The 18,075-nt window shown below is 41.1% G+C and overlaps 3 protein-coding genes and 1 long non-coding RNA gene across 12 annotated transcripts in view; 2 read left to right on the top strand and 2 right to left on the bottom strand.

Annotated features, from left to right (window-relative positions):
* The window catches only part of MED4 (mediator complex subunit 4), a 180,155-nt gene extending 175,884 nt beyond the window's left edge, over nt 1–4,271 (top strand). For 8 of the 9 annotated variants that reach the window (XM_063792522.1, XM_054664926.2, XM_054664925.2 and 5 more), the window contains one exon: nt 2,337–4,271. In XM_063792522.1, coding sequence (XP_063648592.1) covers nt 2,337–2,536 — 200 coding nt within the window. In that variant the 3' untranslated portion in view covers nt 2,537–4,271. The remainder of the gene's footprint in view (nt 1–2,336) is intronic. The other variant, XR_008538675.2, reaches the window with a different exon arrangement.
* LOC134808193 (uncharacterized) lies at nt 1,644–8,267 on the bottom strand. The gene is made up of 3 exons (XR_010150696.1): nt 8,114–8,267; nt 5,318–5,350; nt 1,644–5,213 (listed from the first exon to the last, which is right to left on the bottom strand). It is a non-coding gene; the product is annotated as an uncharacterized LOC134808193 (long non-coding RNA).
* A 363-nt stretch (nt 8,268–8,630) lies between these two features.
* Nucleotides 8,631–17,947, bottom strand: NUDT15 (nudix hydrolase 15). The gene is made up of 3 exons (XM_001151276.7): nt 17,666–17,947; nt 14,748–14,944; nt 8,631–10,203 (listed from the first exon to the last, which is right to left on the bottom strand). Exons 1-3 carry the CDS (start codon nt 17,821–17,823, stop codon nt 10,064–10,066), a joined length of 495 nt encoding a protein of 164 aa, XP_001151276.1. The 5' UTR covers nt 17,824–17,947; the 3' UTR covers nt 8,631–10,063.
* Nucleotides 17,675–18,075, top strand: part of SUCLA2 (succinate-CoA ligase ADP-forming subunit beta) — a 95,969-nt gene continuing 95,568 nt past the window's right edge. The window contains exon 1 of the mRNA XM_016925284.4: nt 17,675–17,964. Within this exon, the coding sequence (XP_016780773.1) occupies nt 17,896–17,964 (69 nt within the window). The 5' untranslated portion in view covers nt 17,675–17,895. The remainder of the gene's footprint in view (nt 17,965–18,075) is intronic.

The following is an 18,075-nucleotide window of genomic DNA, read 5'->3' as shown; positions in this document are numbered from 1 at the left end:
GGTAAGTTTTCTGTACACAGAGAGTACCGTGTCCTCCTATTGTGTAACAGTAGGGTCTCTTTCACTCGTGTCCATGTGAAGAGACCACCAAACAGGCTTTGTGTGAGCAGCAAGGCTGTTTATTTCACCTGGGTGCAGGCAGGCTGAGTCCGAAAAGAGAGTCAGCAAAGGGAGATAGGGGTGGGGCCATTTTATAAGATTTGGGTAGGTAAAGGAAAATTACAGTCAAAGGGGGGTTGTTCTCTGGCAGGCAGGGATGGGGGTCACAAGATGCTCAGCAGGGGAGCTTTTGAGCCAGGATGAGCCGGGAGAAGGAATTTCACAAGGTAATGTCATCAGTTAAGGCAGGAACAGGCCATTTTCACTTCTTTTGTCATTCTTCAGTTACTTCAGGCCATCTGGATGTATACGTGCAGGTCACAGGGGATATGATGGCTTAGCTTGGGCTCAGAGGCCTGACAGTCTCATTTTGATGAAATGTAATGTTGATATTTGGTCAAATTTATTATAACAGTGTTCTATTTAAAGTGTCCAAGGTTTGAAATAATGTGCTTCAGTAACCTACAATTACCTTTAGGAAAAGCACACCCCATACTAATGACGTTAGACTTGTGCAAGGCACAATGGCCATATTTGTTATTTTTTGTTTGTTTGTTTTTTTGAGACAAGAGTTTTGCTCTTGTTGCCCAGGCTGGAGTGCAATGGCATGATCTCAGATCACTGCAACCTCTGCCTCCCGGGTTCAAGCGATTCTCCTGCCTCAGCCTCCCAAGTAGCTGGGATTACAGGCGCCCACCACCACGCCCAGCTTATTTTTGTATTTTTAGTAGAGACAGGGTTTCGCCATGTTGGTCAGGCTGATCTCAAACTCCTGACCTCAGGTGACCCACCCGCTTCGGCCTCCCAAAATGCTGGGATTACAGGCGTGAGTCACCATGCCTGACCATTTGTTAAATTTCAAAGTGGTATTTCTCAAAGTGTAACCATGAACCATGCATATCAGAATCACCTGGGTGTTTGTTACAAGAGTGATTCAAGAACCTGTTCCTTACCATCTGAATGGGAAGTTTTGTGTGAGACCCTATGCATATTTGAGCACTGGAGCCCTGAAGCCTTTAAGGACCTGTCTTAGTCATTGCCATTCACTATCTGAGAATCTTAGCACCTCTTTCCCCTAGGCGTTTTTATTTATAAGCCAACATAGACAAAGATAACAACAAAGAAACCCAAACAGAAAAACAGGTAGAACTAAGAATACATAGATTACTTTTAAGAAGCATTAATGGGGAGTGAATTTAAAAAAAGAAATGGGAATTTCACATATGCCTCTAAGAAATAAAATTGCTATGTACATGTTCATGTCTATTTATATATATAGCTCCATAACCCCTCATCCAAAACCTTTGGGTCTAAATGTATTTCAGAATTTGAAATTCTTTTTTTGCATTTTGGAAGGTTAATAGGATTTATATACCATGTGTTATATGTCCCCATTAAAGCCAGCAGCAGCACCTTATAAGTCAAACAAGCATATGAAAATTTGTTTGGCAAAAACACATATACTCCATGACCCAGCCTTTTCACTCCTAGGTTTATATTCTTCCAACAGAAATAAGCACACACGCACATGTAAAACACATGTGCACATTATAGAAGCTTTATTTGTAATAGCCCTGAATTAGAAACAACGCAAGTGAACATCAACATTAGGTAAATTTTGTTATAAACAATGGAATACTATGAATTATAGCCATACAGAGATAAATATCTCAAAAACAATGTTGACTGAAAGATACCAGACACAAAAATGCATAATGTATGATTCCACTCAGACCAAATTAGAAACAAACTATGAGATGGTGGTAATAGTGGTTATCTTCGCAAGGTGACACTTTTGGGGTGATGGTAAAACAGTTCTTGATCTAGGTGGTGGTTATATAGGTGTGTTCATTTTGTAAAAGTTCATTGAAAGCCTATGTGCATGCTATACCTGAATTTAAAAGTTAAAAAAAAAAATGCTGCCACTTTACTTAATTTGCTATCGTCTTGTTTCCATAATCCATTTGAATCTTTCAAATAGATTCAAATATTTATGGAGCCCTACTAAAACGCCAGGGACTACACTAGGCATTAAGGATACCTAAAGAGCCTTATTTATTTATTTATTGAGATAGGGGCTCACTCTGTCACCCAGGCTAGAGTGCAGTGGCACAATCTTGGCTCACTGCAGCCTCGACCTCCTGGGCTCAAGTGATCCTTCCACCTCAGCCTCTTGAATAACTGCCACTACAGGTGTGTGCCACCATGCCCAACTAATTTTTGTATTTTTTTGGTAGAGATGGAGTTTCACCATGTTGGCCAGACTGGTTCCGAACTCCTGACCTCAAGTGATCCACCCACCTCGGCCTCCCAAAGTGCTGGGATTACAGGTGTGAGCCACCGCGCCTGGCAAGAGCCTTCTTTACTTAGCACAGAAGATTGCTTAATAAATACTTCTTGGTTATATTGCTTGCCTGTTTTGTTAGATCCTACATAAAACAAACTCTTAGGGGACAGAACTAGCTACTGCACTGGTGTTTCTACCACCGTTCTTACCATCGGTTCTGGCAACTATTGCTCCTGGCCACTTCACTTCTAGCCCTTTGGGTCAGTCAGCTAGACACCCAAACAGTTCACCTGGGATGGCTCATGGGGAAAAATCCATGCATGGTAGCTGGGGTGGGATGGTGGCCTCTCGGGACCTCACTGCACTCTCCTGTTCTGACCTGCTGATCTACTGTTTCCCTGATTCTAAACTCCTCATTCCATCCCCCAGCCCTTTAGTCCCTTACTATGGTTCTTGCCCAACATGGCATCTTTCATTACTGAACCTGTTGACCACCTATTCTTTCTCCTTCCATTTGAATTCAACTCTTTGGTGGTGGCATGAGCAGGGACGTTGGTTAAGTTAGTGAACTGCCATAAGTATTTGTAAACCCAGTGTACGCAAAAGCCATTAAGAAAATGAAAACTCTCCTGGCCATGGATTGCTTCTGTGTAGCACTGCTGATAAGAAAGATGGGTGAAGCAATGTGTGGTCGAGAGCACTTGGTTTATTTTCACCAATGGCAACAACAGAGGGAGGAACAAAGTGCAGGTGTGTGTCCTGCAGTTCTCAAACTGGTAGACCTAAAACATTTTGTGGACAAGTTGAGCCCTTCTTCATAGTGTCTTAAAGCTGCTTCCAACTCCCTCAAGGCAGTTCATGGCTCCTACTTGCCAGACTTCCACCTGTGGTCTGGTTTACCTCTCTTGGGGTTGCAAGAATATCTTACCTAAATAGTCACTTTCTCTGCATCCCAAGTATCTTGTTGATTGAAACATCTTATTGTGTGTCAGGTTTATCTAATTCTACTGATTTAGTTCCACTAATAAAACACAACGTAATAAAATTCTCAAATATGCATGAACACATAATTATATCCCTTTAAAAATACAGAACCTGTTATAAGGTACATTTCACATGCATGTTACTTAATAATTTCCCCTACAACATAGTAAGTTACCCTCATTTTTCCTCACATTAGTAAATTGGCATTTGGATTTCAGCTTCCTTACCCAGTTGTGAACTTTGTGTACATCTTTAGCCAGGGTATCACTTCTGTTTCTATTTTGGACCCTAACTCCTCCTTACTATAGAAACAGATATTCTTCATGTCCCTGCCAATAATTGGAATGCAGTATTTGCATTTCCTATTCTGAGGATCCTCAATACTACTTGTTTTCTTTCTGACCCAGAAAAAGAAAAAGTTAAGAAAAAGAAATACTAAAAGGTCACTTTTTTCATTCAGCTAGTATATATTAGGCATTTAGCATTAGCAGTTACCACTCTGGCTGCTAGGTATATAATAGAAAGACATGGTCTTTAGTCTAAAGGAGTTTACTTTCTACTGGGGAGACAAGCAATCAATAGAAATCAACATGACATCTTCCATAATATACAAGTACTGGCAGCCTTATCGGATGCATCAGACCTAAATCCTCAAATAATCAAAGCTGTGCTCAGCCACAGAAAATACCCTTCCAGAGTCACATGTGATCCCTGAAAGGTGAACATATTTCCTTTTCATTCACATGAATAGCATTTATGAAAACTACAATATTGATGTATACTTGTCTTCAGCCATTTTGAAGGAGGAGGCTGACTTGCAGGCATTTTATCTGCAGAATTTAACTTATTGCTTCACAAATGCATCAGAGGTGAATTCAACCCATTAGAAATTTAAACCATGCTATTCAAAAAGACAAAAACGGGCGGCTTTGGAAGAACACAACTTGTGACATGTCTCATTTAAGCCTAGAGCCTTATGAAATCAAGTGCTACCTCTGAAGTCAACATACAGTAGAAATGGTGTAAGGTGAGATATGTCAAGGTCCAATTGGGTGAGTCCAGGTTTCACAGAGGAAGGAACCTTGAACTAAGGTACGAAAAACTAGTAAGGATCTGTTAAGGCACATTGAAGGTGGGTGTCGCATTCAGTTCAGAAGGAGCTGCAGGCGCACTGGCAAGGAGGTAGGAACCAGCATGTTGCACTGGATGAAGCACAAAGATGCTGAGAGTGCAGGGTGCAACAGCAGGGTGTGATATAATGAGAAAATTAGTCCAGGGAAATTAGGAAAGCTCATATGTCAGGTTAGGGATTTTATTCTACAGGTGATGGGAACTTCCAAAGACGTTTGGGAAGATGAGACATAACTAAATTTATGCTTTGAAAAGTCACTCCAGGAGTAATGTCAAAAATGAATTGGAGGGTTAAGATGATAAGTTTTATGTTACGTGTATTTTACCACAAGAATAAAAATAAGCCATTCAGTTGATTGGCAGAGTAAAGCTGCAGGAAGAGTCTGGGGAAAAGGTGGCACGGGCCTGGCCTAGGGGAGAGGCAGGTGGGACCATGTGATGGGGGTGGATTCAAGAGACAAGAAACAGAATGGACAAGAAAGAGCAACTGCTGGATGCGGGGAAGGGAATCAAATTTGAGCAATTCAGCAGATGGTAGAGCCCTTCTCTGAGAAGAATATAGGAGGAAGTTCAGTCTGAAACACAGCAAGCCAGAAGGATGTAGACAATCAAGTAGAGATGCCTGGTGTGCGGTGGGGCCTGGAGCTTAGAAACGTCTGGGCTGTAGATAATATTGTTTGGGGAGTCATCCAAGAATAGGTAGAAAGTGAATCTACGAAGGAAAAAAAAAAAAGTATCAAGTTATCAAAAATAAGTCTTGTTATCAAAAATAACAAGTATCAAGTCAAACTGAAGTTGTTGAAAAGTTTGGCTTACTTGCTACTATGTTGCTTTTGCCCACGAATTGATCTGATAAACAAAATGAAGAGTGATACATGATTGAATACAACGTTATTAACCAATATTATTATGCAAAAAGCCAAATATTTAAATATTTTATTTTTTGAGATAGGGTCTCACTCTGTCGCCCAGGCTGGAATGCAGTGGTGGGATCATAGCTCACTGTAGCCTCGATATCCTGGGCTCAAGCAATCCTCCCACCTCAGCCTCCCAAGGAGCTGGGACTACAGGCAAGCACCACCATGTCCCACCAACACCACCACACCTAGCTAATCTTTAACTTTTTGTAGAGACAGGGTCTCACTATGTTGCTTATGCTGGTCTCAAACTCTTGTGCTCAAGTGATCCTCTGGCCTTGGCCTCCCAAAGTGTGGGGATTACACTGTGCCTGGCTATTTAAACACTTCTTTTCTGTTTTGAGACAGAGTCTCATTCTGTCCCCCAGGCTGGAGTGCAGTGGTGTGATCTTGGCTCACTGCAACCTCCTCCTCCCAGGTTCAAGCACTTATCCTGTCTCAGCCTCCTGAGTAGCTGGAACTACAGGTGCATACCACCACACCCGGCTAATTTTTCTATTTTCAGTTGTGACAGGGTTCACAATATTGGCCAGGCTGGTCTTGAACTCCTGACCTCAGGTGATCCACCTGTCTCGGCCTCCCAAAGTGCTGGGATTACAGGCATGAGCCACTGTGCCTGGCCTATTTAAACATTTTGAACATGAAAATGAGAAAAAGTCTGGAATGGGAATTTAAGGAAGTGTGGTAGGTTTAACTGACAGTACAAATATTGTAAAGTCCTTATCATACGACTTGGCACACAATAGATGAAAAATTAGATGTTTTGGAGAACCTTAAGTATTAATTTATACTTTTAATTTATTGAAGTACATAAAATGGAAGATGTGGAACACAATGCACATTGTTACCTTTAATTTTCACTTTTTATAAAACTACTCAGCTGGGCGCGGTGGCTCATGCCTGTAATCATAGCACTTTGGGAGGCCGAGGCAGGTAGATCACCTGAGGTCGGAAGACCAGCCTGACTAACAAACATGGAGAAACCCTATCTATACTGAAAATACAAAAACTAGCTGGACGTGGTAGTGGGCACCTGTAAACCCAAATAGGAAGCTGAGGCGTGAGCACTGCTTGAACGCGGGAGGCGGAGGTTGCGGTGAGCCGAGATTGTGCCTCTGCACTCCAGCCTGGGCAACAAGAGTGAAACTCCATCTCAAAAACAAAAAAACTACTCAAGTGCAGCACAGACATCTGCGTACAACATAAATAATTACTAAAAACAGAGGCAGCTTCAATATATGATTTTATGTTGAAAGAAGACTTTGGATGTCTTCTCTTATATGAATGATTTCCTGAGCTTGCTTTCTCCCACAATCTCCATTTATTGTGATCATTTCATGCCACAAAGAAGAGACTATTTCACCTAAAAGTATTTGCCTTGTTTGGGAAGCTGGCAGTCAAGATAACAAAGAAGTGACTCCTCCAAGTGGATCGGAAAGAGGCCGAATTCACCTCAGGCTCCACTGGGAAGACTTTTGGTAAGGTGTTGCCAGAGTCAGTATAGGAGCACTTGCCTATCCTGGGACAGATGACACCTCAGGGTTGGTCCAGCAAATAGACGAAAAGATATTTCCCTCCCAGCAACCTGGCAGTAAAGTACACTTCCGGAACTCTAGCTGACATTCAGTTTTATGAGAATGTTGCTAGTCAGCTTTAGTTTTTTTTTCTATTAAAGGCAATACTCAAACCATCCAGGCATTAACTGCTTTCTTAAGAGTTCTAAATCCTGCTTCATTCATTGACTTATTTAGAGAAATATTTCCTAATTACTGAGTTGTCACTGAATGCCACCTGAGCACATTAAGTGCTGAGGTACACACAATCCCCTTCTAATTAATATGGAATTCTTACCTTTTTACCTTTTCCTATGAATAAAACTCCTGGTTAGTTTTTCCTTTCCGTTGAAACACATTTCATGTCAAGTTGGTTGAGTTAAAAAACAAACAAACCTCACAAGCTTTCAATGAGTTTGTCATTGCCTTCCAAGTAGCTGGGACCACAGGCACGTGCCACCATGCCTGGCTAATTTTTAAATTATTCATAAAGACAGGGTCTCCCTGTGTTGCCCAGGCTGGTCTTGAGCTCCTGAACTCAAGCAATCCTCTCACCTCAGCCTCACAAAGTGCTGGGTTTACAGGTGTGAGCCACTGTGCCAGGCCTTGTGATGAGTTTTTGAAGCTATAAAATATCTGCATGGATAAGTACTAACATAAAGAGATATCTTAATGAATTACCAATGAACTGTAGTTGAGATAAACCTATGAAAGGATTTAATCCATAAGCTCGCCTGCTTTCTTATCAAGCCTCACATGTCTATCACTTAGGAGAAGCCAGGGACAGGGATTCAGTCAACTGAGGGAGTGAAATTAAGTAAAATGAGGAAGCAAGCAACAGAAGGACATGGAATAATCAAATAGGAGTAGAAAAATTAGTGTGAAATTAATCCATATATCCAAAGAACAAGGCATACATACACACTTATTATATTTGAGCTCTTCAAACATTCCAAAATCATGCATCTAACATCAAAAATATGGGCAGGGCGTGGTGGTTCATGCCTGTAATCCCAGCACTTTGGGAGACCAAGGTGGGCAGATCACTTGAGGTCAAGAGTTCGAGATCAACTGGGCAACATGGTGAAACCATCTCTACTAAAAATACAAAAATTAGCTGGGCGTGGTGGTGCATACCATACCTGTAATCCCAGGTACTCAGGAGGCCGAGGCAAGAGGATCCCTTGAGCCCGGGAGCTGGAGGTTGCAGTGAGCTGAGATTGCACCACTGCACTCCAGCCTGGTTGACAGAGTGAGACCCTGTCTCAGAAAAAAAAAAAAAAAAAAAAATAGGTAAAGATACAATTAATAGAAAATGAGATTTCTACATGACAAATTATACAATGTACATACATAATTTTGAAAAAGCAAACAAGAAAGAACTTAAAAAATGATACTCACTGGAAAAAGATTCCTTAGCAAGTATTATGATAGTACTGGGGTCTTTTGAAAGAGCAAAATTCAAAGGTAATCAACTCTAAGAGAAGCACAGGATTTCACAGAAGTGCGCTCAAAATTAAAAATGTGAGCTTTTGGCCTAATCTGGCAAAAATTTGGATCCCTTTGTACTCTTAAAAATTACCAAAGACCACAAAGAGATTTTGTTTTTGTATGGTTTTATCTAGAAATATTTATCATATAGAAATGAAAACTGAGAAATTTCTTAAAATTTTTATTAATCATTTGCAAGTAACAAAAACCAAGTATATATAAACACATAAATAACATTTTTGGCAAATAGCTATTTTTATTTTTTTCACATATTAAAACCCACTAAAAATAACCATTTTTCTAACCAACCACAACAAAAATTAGTGAGAAGAGTACTGCTGCTTTACATTTCTCCAAATCTCTTCAATGTCTGATGACAGACGAAAGCTGGAATCTTGTATCTGCTTTTGCATTCAGCCTATTACAATATCACACCAGATAGCCTCTTGAAAACTCCTCTGCATACTCATGAAAAAATGAGTGAAAAAGATAAATGATGGCTGGGCGTTGTGGCTCATACCTGTAATCCCAGCACTTTGGGAGGCTGAGGTGGGCAGATCACTTGAGCTCAGGAGTTCCAGACCAGCCTGGCCAACATGGTGAAACCCCGTCTCCACTAAAAATACAAAAATTAGCCAGGTGTGGTGGTGGGTGCCTATAATCCCAGCTACTCGGGAAGCTGAGGTAGGAGAATTGCTTGAACCCAGGTGGCGGAGGCTGCAATGAGCTGAGATCGTGCCACTGCACTCCAATGTGGGCAACAGAGCAAGACTCCTTCTCAAATAAAAAAAAGGAAAAGCTATAAATAGTGAAATGATGTCTTAGTGTTATAAAAACAGCTTTGACCTAGAATACCCTTGAAAGGCTCTTGAGGCCCCCCCAGACCACACTTTGACAACCACTGCTCTAGACGAATCTCTTCATCGAATCTCTTCATATATATGAATCTCTTCATATAAGGACCCTGGACCTCAGAAAGAGTAAGTGAGAAACTCAACATCACAGCCTATTAATAGCAGGATACAGATATTAGATGGTTTGTCTCACTTCTCTTGGTTTAGATTCTCAATTGGAAACCTGGGAAATACACCCTAATGACCTGTCCTATTCCCTGTAAGTTGCAAAAATTGTCACAATATATTACCCTCTCCCCAACATTTCTTTAATAAAAGAGGTAATCAACAAATTTGGTAAATTTTGCAATAGCCATACTCTGTTTGAACCTAAACTACAATATTTGAATTCAGGTCTCTATTTGAACAGAAACACTAAGGCAAATTTGACTGCATCCTACTCCATGCAAGCTAGTAATGACAAACTGCACAGTAAATATCATAGGTAAATATGGAAAGCAGATTACCCATAATATCAGTATTTATCATGTATTCTGTGTCTGGAATACAATTCAATGACATATTTCAGAAAAATTTTCTCAAGTACTGGCTGAAAGAGTGGGGGATACATTAAGAGACTGCAAATAAACTGGCAATCACAAGAACTTTTTTAGATAAAATGGAGTTGTTCCGAAATGTATACATTTTTCATTCCCTAACCAGACCTTATTCTTGTCTTTTTAAAGAAAATCAAATCTTCTCGGCCACCTAGAGATGATTTCCTTTGTATCCCACCAGATGGTTCAGATCTTCTTTAAATGGATCATAGCCTTGTTCTTTTAAACAACGCAGTCCCCAGAAAAGCTGGTCCAGGGGAGGTAGTTCTTCCCAAGGAACCCACTCCCAACCTAGAAAAGAAAGATGCTAAATCAATTTATTTAGGTAACAGAAAACAAAGGGTGTTTATTTGGGTAAGCTAACCTATATTTAGAAAAAATTAATTGAATTTAAAAATAACTTGCTACTAATAAACTCATAGTGATGCTTTGCATTTGCTTGGCTATACAAATATAATTTGCATGTAGAATGAAGGTCTTATGAAGAGAATGGTGGTCATTTAAAACATTGTGTTATTTGAATGTGAAGCCCAGTTTACAAAGGCTATGCCATGGTAAACCCAGATTTAGTATTAGTCAATGTTTATGTAAATATTTTTGTAAAAAATGCAAATAACGTTATATACTATAGGTTATACTACATTAAAATAAACCACTTCCTTCACCTATAAAATAAAGTAGATTACAAAGTTTCTAAGATATCCTCCATCTCTTAAAAAAGTATGAAAGCTGTGCAGAGGAAAATAAAATATTGTACCTTGGTATATTTTAAACAAATACAGAAGGAGATGATTTTTAAAAATCCATTGAAACAAGAAAGATTTAACAGTGTCTATCAGTTATAAAGTACATGAAATTCTAGAAAAAGATTCTAGAGAATGGTGTTTCTTTCATGATTTAAATGTAAATAACATAGACGCACAGATGCTTATGACAAATACCTACATATTATATTAAGATACACACTCCATGTTCTAGTTTCTTTATGATCACCTGTTTTTACTATGTGTAAGCACTAAGTATCTTTCTGTCCATAAAATACAGGTATATAGGTACGTATTTTCACTTTGGGAATGCAGGGGCCAAAAATCCATGAAACTGGAATAAGTACAGGAAGAGATGATCAGTAACTGTGACCATACACTAATGAGGTGGGGGCGGGAGGGGGAGAGGGAGGGCGGGAGAGGAAGAGAGAGAGAGCGACAAAGGGAGACAGACAGACAGACACAGACAGACTGAGTACCCAACAATGTGGTGCAAGATGCTTAATTAACCAGGTCTCCAAAAACCCATCCATGAAGTTTACCCCATCCCCTAGAAAATGAAGTGTCTGGATGAGCCTCCGAACTATAATTAGATGGTTGGAGGAAAGATGCACTAAATAGTAAACTGAAGCAGGCTACCCAGATCCAAGGCCTGAGGAGCACGGGATAGAGAGACTGTGTCTTTATCCTAGAAATAAAACAAAGACCCACCAAGCCCTTGTACCTTGGCTAGGCTGCAGCTGGTTATCAGTGTAGTTGGTTATCAGGCTGCAACTGGGAATAAAGTGAACATTAATAATTCCTGCTGTATTGTTACTAACAGATATAGAGCAATAAATGTTTTTGATCAAATCTGATTTGATGCTAGTAATCTTGGACCTTGTAAATCATACTGCTTTATTTGAGACTACTAGCAAGGTTCATGTCAGGGAGTTAACAAAATGAAAGTGAACAAATAAAAAAGTTACATAAATGAATTTTAAAAACCACAAAGCACGTAAAACTACTCCTAACTACTATATCCTAAGAGGAATAAAACAATACATATAGTTACATGGTTATAAAAACTCATGATTTAGTACTTAAAGTAGAATAGTAATCTTATGGAAGTTATTAAGAAGTAGGGCAGTCTAGTACTAAATGAGAGCTTCACAGAAAGAGGTTGGCTTGTATGTTCATTCACTGGGTCCTTCCTTCCTTCAACATATTTTGAATTCTGATTATGAGTCAGACACTGTGTTTGGCAGGGAAGAGTTCAAAATGTATAAGCCAAAAGAACTGTTCTTTATAGATTCAAAGTTCAGTAAAAAAAATAATGAGCATAATTTGAAGTTGAGTTGAATTTGAGATGCCTTCTGAACATTAAGGGAAGATATTTAGAAAGCAACTGGAAACACAGGCCCGCAGCTCAGAGGAGTGAGATTCAAAATTATAACTTGCATCAGGATTCCCCAACTCAAATCCCTACAGAGGCTAGACAGGGCAAAAAGAGGACTGAAGAATGAGGAAGCACCCAGAGGTGGCTTGGTGAGAATGGTCAAATAAAGCTTGTGGGACAGTCAGTGACCTTGGTGTTTTCTCTATAGCACCTTCTCTAAAAATGAAGGCTTTCTATATCTGCTTCCTGTGAAGGATACTGAATTTAAAAAAAAACTTCCATCATATTTTTCTCTTCTAGTCTCAGCTTTATTTGCCCATAGAAAAAAGAAAAATAAGAAAATGTTTAGTCCATTTCTTCTTTTTGAGACAGGGTCTCACTCTGTCGCTGCTCAGGCTGGACAGCAGTGGTGCAATCATAGCTTATGGCAACCTTGATCTCCCAGGGTCACACGATCCTTCCATCTCAGCCTCCCAAGTAGCTGGGATTACAGGCATGTGCCACCACTCTGGCTAACATTTTTAGTTTTGTAGAGACAGGGTCTCACTATGTTGCCCAGTATATGTGTGTACATCCCTTTGTCAGAGACCCTTCCTAACCACCCTATCTGATACAGCACTCATATATCCCTTTCTTACACAGCTTTATTGCTCTTTTTAGTCCTTATTGCTACTATCATAAAATATCTGTAATCTGTCATTTCCCCAGCCCACTAAAATGTAAAGTCCAAGAGGGCAGGGACTTTGTTCTACGCACCATTGTTTCTTTAGTGCCTAGAACAGTGTCTCAATACTCAAAACACTGTACTCAATAGGTATCTGTTGAATGAAGAGATTCTTCCCTATTAGAGAAGAAATTAAATGTTTAGAGGGGAGGTTCAATACATAAGACCACTTGGATAAAGTTTCATATGGCAAGGAATATATTCAAAAAGTCTGATATTTTTCTCTTTAGTTCCTTTTCTGACTGTTTTATGAGAATTTGAGGAGAGATGGTAAACAGAAAACCCTTAGAACAATGCTTAGCACACGGTAAATAAACTTTCAGTGCACTCAATTCAACATAGAGGGTAACAGATAATGAAACCACCTTTGCAATATTATAACAGTGAGAGATATCTAACAAAGCTGACTCCACCTTGCTTCTAACCTCACAAACTGTCTCCTCATTTCTACACACAGGCCAACCTAACTATGGGAGGAATTTAGTTTACAGTTTAACTTTAAAGCAAGGATGGTAATAGTCCTTTCCCAAAACTAACCCTCTCCTTGTTAAGGGACCAAAGCTGCTTTTGTAAAACTAATAAAAGGCCACAAGGTTAAAATTATGGTAAGGGCCAGAACTCTATTAATAAAGATGTAGGCATAGTTAAACTCTAACCAGGCATCATTTTATAACTTGCTTTTTTGTAACTGCTTACTGCTCAGGAAGCATGTAGCCCATGGTCAAAAGATTTATAACTTTCCTATTTACACCTACAGATGACATTGCTATTGTAAACCCTAAGACTAGTGTTTGAGATATTTTTCAGACTTTGCATTCTAATGGACCAACTGGTACCACCCAAATCGGTAAGCCACACAAAGAAACTGACTCAAGTGGTCCTGGGAACCCCCCATCGAGGAACTGACTCAGCACAAGAAGACAGTTTTGACATCCGTATGGTTTTATCCCCAACCCAACAAAGCAGCATTTCTCATTCCCTAGCCCCTTGCTTGTCAAACCATCCTTGAAAAACCCTAGCCTCTGAATTCTCTATGGGTAGGATTTAAGAATTATCTCCCGTCCTCCTCATGCAGCTGCCCTGTGATTATTAAACTCTTTCTCTGCTACAACTCCTACTGTCTCAGGGTACTGGCTTTTTCTGGGTGGCAGGCAAGAAGAACCCAACTGCTCTGAAATAATAATTGTTTTATCAGTGTAATTATTTACCGTAAATGGATGGTATTAACTCTCCTGCACGGGTGAGAAAACTGAGTAAAACAGATAAAATATTTTCCTTAAAATTACTGCCTGAAACAAAATTAAACAATAACAATAAAACTTACTGTGTTCACAAGGTTCTTCGTATGTAAATCCTTACAAGAATCCATCCAAGGTACTTATTATTATCACGGATAAGAAAAGAGGCCCAGGCATGAAATAATTTGCCCAAGGTCACAAAGCTCTAAGAACCAGGACACAAACACAGTCTGGTTCCTCATGGTCCAAATATATTTACCTATGTATATCTCTATATGACATCTCTACATTCATATATCTTAGGCTATTTGGACTGCTATAACAGAATACTTCAGACTACATGGCTTATGAGCAACAGAAATTTATTTCTCAACAGTTCTAGAGACTGGGAAGTCCAAGATCAAGACACTGGCAGATTCCATATCTGGGGAGGGCCCACTTCCAGGTTCACAGACAACGATCTTCTCTCTGTATCTTTACATCATGGAAGGGGTCAGGGGTCTCTTTTATAAGGGCATGAATCCCATTCATTATCTTATGATCTAATCACCTCCCAAGGGCCCCAACCTCCTAAAACCTCGTCATGGGAGTTAGGATTTCTACATAGAATTTTGGGGGAACACAAGCATTCAGACAATAGCATTCTCTTCATATGGCAACATACTGTAATATTCCTCCAGACCACTTGCTCTCCTGAAAGAAAAATGCATGATTATATATAATTCTCTTACTTTCATTTTTTTCAGGCTCTACATTCTTTGGTTCTGAATCATGAGTCACATCCACTTCTCCTTTCATTAATATAGTAACATAATGGTAATTCTCCTTCTCAATGAAAGAATTCACAACTGAGGCAAAGTGAACATTTTTCAGGTGAAGAGCTGCTTCTTCCCAGGTTTCCCTTTGAGCACATTCTTCCCAGGTTTCACTGGAAAACAGAAACAAAAATTAGATTAATTCTATTTTTTTATATATACATATGTGTGTGTATATATATGTATATATATAAATGTATATACCTGTGTGTGTGTGTATATATTTTGCCATGAAATTCTTGGCTAGAAAATTCTAGTGTAAAACAAGAAGAACTGTAATTGGTTCCTGCTTTAAAACAACAAATCAGCTGGGCATGTGGCTCATGTCTGTAATCTTTTGGAAGGCGGAGGCAAGAGGACAGCTTGAGTTCAGGAGTTGGAGACCAGCTGAGGCCAACATAGTGAGACCTCATCTCTCCAAAAAAAAAAAAAAAAAATAGCCAGGCATGGTGGTGCGTGCCTATGGTCTGTGGTCCCAGCTACTCAAGAGGCTGAGGCAAGAGGATAGTTTGAGCCTGGGAAGTCAAGGCTGCAGTGAGCCATGATGGTGCCATTGCACTCCAGCCTGGACAAACAGCAAGACTTTGTCTCAAAAAATAGTAATAATAATTAATTAAAAAGATAAAAATTTAAAAACAGTAAATCAGCAACCTTGCCCTTGACATTATATCCTGTATCTAGTTATCTAAAGATGAAAAGGACTTAATATTGAATAAAAATTAACATTTAGCCATCTCAGCACTAATTTACAGCCCTGGAACCTGTGTGTAACCAGGAGGCAGTTTAGTGGATTAAGAGCAGACTTTGGAGTCAACTAGACCTGGGACTGAGCTCAAAGTTCATTACTTTCCACCTTGGACAAGTAAAAAGAGAGTATATTACTTCCTCATGGGGTCACTGTAATTGTATCAAGAAGTGCCACTATGTCTTTTCCAGCAGTCTCAGAATTTCAATTTAAGCCTCAAAACTGACAACAATAGGTAAAAAGCACTTCTAAATTCTCAAGCAAAAGGGCAAACAGATGTTATCTGAGCTCAAGCTCAAGCTAAGGAAGGCCAGACTAGACCTGCGACTTCTCCATACCCAGGCTACATAAGAAAGACAGGAGATGTTTGAGACAGAGGAAAGTTTGGAGTTTTCAGCCTAGTAGGAGCATTTCCCTTCCAGACTACAAGGGGCCAACTCTGCCCCCCAAGACAGGTGAGGAACATTCCAAGAGAATCAGTCATAAGATTGGGAGTGACTCAAGAAGGAGATACTCAGTGTGTCACTCCCCTGCTAAAGACATCCTGAACTGCAGAAACTCACAGGCCTACCCCAGTGCATCAGAGAAGGTGTGCTACAAGGGTGAAAGCTCTTGGGTAAATCTGAAATGTGTCCCTCGGAGTTTCCAGATGCAGATGAATACAGAGGCAGAGCAAGGAAAAAGAGCAGCAGTGGAAATATCATTCCCATTGCGTGTTTCCTTTGGGCCAAGCAGATGCCAAAAGAGACTGCTGGGTAATCAAATAGGAGATCCCAGAAGAAAGAAAACGTGGGGTGATGTGCTAAAAGCAAGAGCTAGGAGGTGGGCCAGCATCACAGAAAGCCCGTCACCTATGTCAGGAAAATCTCTGTGGGACTTCCCAACAACTGACAAACATACCCTGAGAAAGCACACATGTGGATATCATGCCCAGAGGACACCAATGGATGGATCAGAGCAGCATCAGTCACCTGAATGGCTTGCTCTCTCCTCCTCCTCCAACACACTGGAGAAAGAAGGAAACTCAGAGACAGCCAGGTGAGAAGAGGAGGAGGATACAGAAAAGCAGAACAATGGCTCACACCTCCTTTATGCACTGCAGGGGAGGGATTAGAAACTGGAAGTGACACTGAAGGTTTAAATTGGATTGGACTTTTAAATGCTTGGAAGTGAATCATACTGACCCAAATGTGATTTATTTTTATAACCAAGTGACAAGAAAACTATAGAATTTGCAGGAAACGTCACTGAAGAGGGAAAGAAAAAATCATGTTTGAAGGCAATGGAAGGAGAAAATAAAACCATTTCCTGTTTGTTCTCCCATCAAATTTAGCCCACTGAGTGTACCAGTTATGTAAAGATCAAATGAAAGTATACATGCAAAGAGCTTGGCATATTATCCAGCCCTTAACAAAAAGCCTATTAGAGCTCAATGTTGGCTATGGTCATTGACCTCACGGGTGGATCACCTGAGGTCAGGAGTTAGAGACCAGCCTGGCCAACATGGCGAAACCCCGTCTCTACTAAAAATACAAAAATTAGCACGGCGTGGTAGCGGGCGCCTGTAATCCCAGCTACCAGGAGGCTGAGACACAAAAATCGCTTGAACCCAGGAGGCGGAGGTTGCAGTGACTGGAGATAGCACCACTGCACTCTGGCCTGGGCTACAGAGCGAGACACAGTCTCAAATCAATCAATCGATCGATCAATCAATCAATCACATGGAAACGGTGCAATGTCTTAGCTGACAACATCGGGCTGCTGGAGGTTTACACACACCTGCTTTCCTCCTTTTGTGTGTAAGCTGTGAGAAACACACCTCACAGACGAACTCCCAACCACCACCCAGCAGGCGCGCAGCCGGAAAGACCCAGCTAGCAGAGCAAAGACCTCGCCTGACCCGGCACAGCGCCCCCTCCTGGGCGCGATCCTATGTCGCCCAGAGGTCGAGGGGAGGAACCGAGGGAACGCGCAAGAAAGGACGCAGCGTCAGCGCGGACGTTCTCACGCACGGCACACGGAAGCAAGCACTGCGTGAGTTCGTCCCTTCTGCGCACGCCCCGGTTTCCTCGCGTCCGCGGCTGCTCACCCGAACTCCAGATGACCTCCAGGGAGTTGGAAACTGCCAGCTCCAACCGAGCCTTTCCTCTTCCCCAGGAGGACGCAACGCGGATGCTTGCAGCTGGTCACCACGACTCCGACCCCGACTCCTGGCCGCCGCCCGCGCGGCTGTGCGCTGGCCGTCATAGCGCGCGGGAGGACGCGCCTGGCAGCGGCAGGAAGTGACGCGCTCACTATCCGGTCCCGCGGCCGCAGCAAATGTCTCCCCGCGAGGGCGGAGGCGCCGAAATCAAAGCGAGAGTGCGTCGGCCTCTCCAGCTGTCCGCGGTGCGTAATGCGTCGCGGAGGGCTATCAGGTTGGGCAATGCCGTGTTTCCTTCCGAAGGGCAGCGTGCATTAGAGTTTCGCTGTAACTAAAGTCGCTTACAGTTGTGCTTT

Source organism: Pan troglodytes, chromosome 14 (genome assembly GCF_028858775.2).
Source record: "Pan troglodytes isolate AG18354 chromosome 14, NHGRI_mPanTro3-v2.0_pri, whole genome shotgun sequence".
Taxonomy (NCBI): Eukaryota; Metazoa; Chordata; class Mammalia; order Primates; family Hominidae; genus Pan; species Pan troglodytes.
This window is presented reverse-complemented; position numbering and strand designations above follow the sequence as displayed.

Coding starts and splice junctions, on each gene's coding strand:
- NUDT15 (XM_001151276.7), bottom strand. CDS start 17,823: ATGACGGCCAGCGCACAGCCGCGCGGGCGGCGGCCAGGAGTCGGGGTC. Junction 14,945..17,665: donor GGAGGTCATCTGGAGTTCGG/GTGAGCAGCCGC, acceptor TCTGTTTTCCAG/TGAAACCTGGGAAGAATGTG. Junction 10,204..14,747: donor AGAGCCTGAAAAAAATGAAA/GTAAGAGAATTA, acceptor TTTCTTTTCTAG/GTTGGGAGTGGGTTCCTTGG.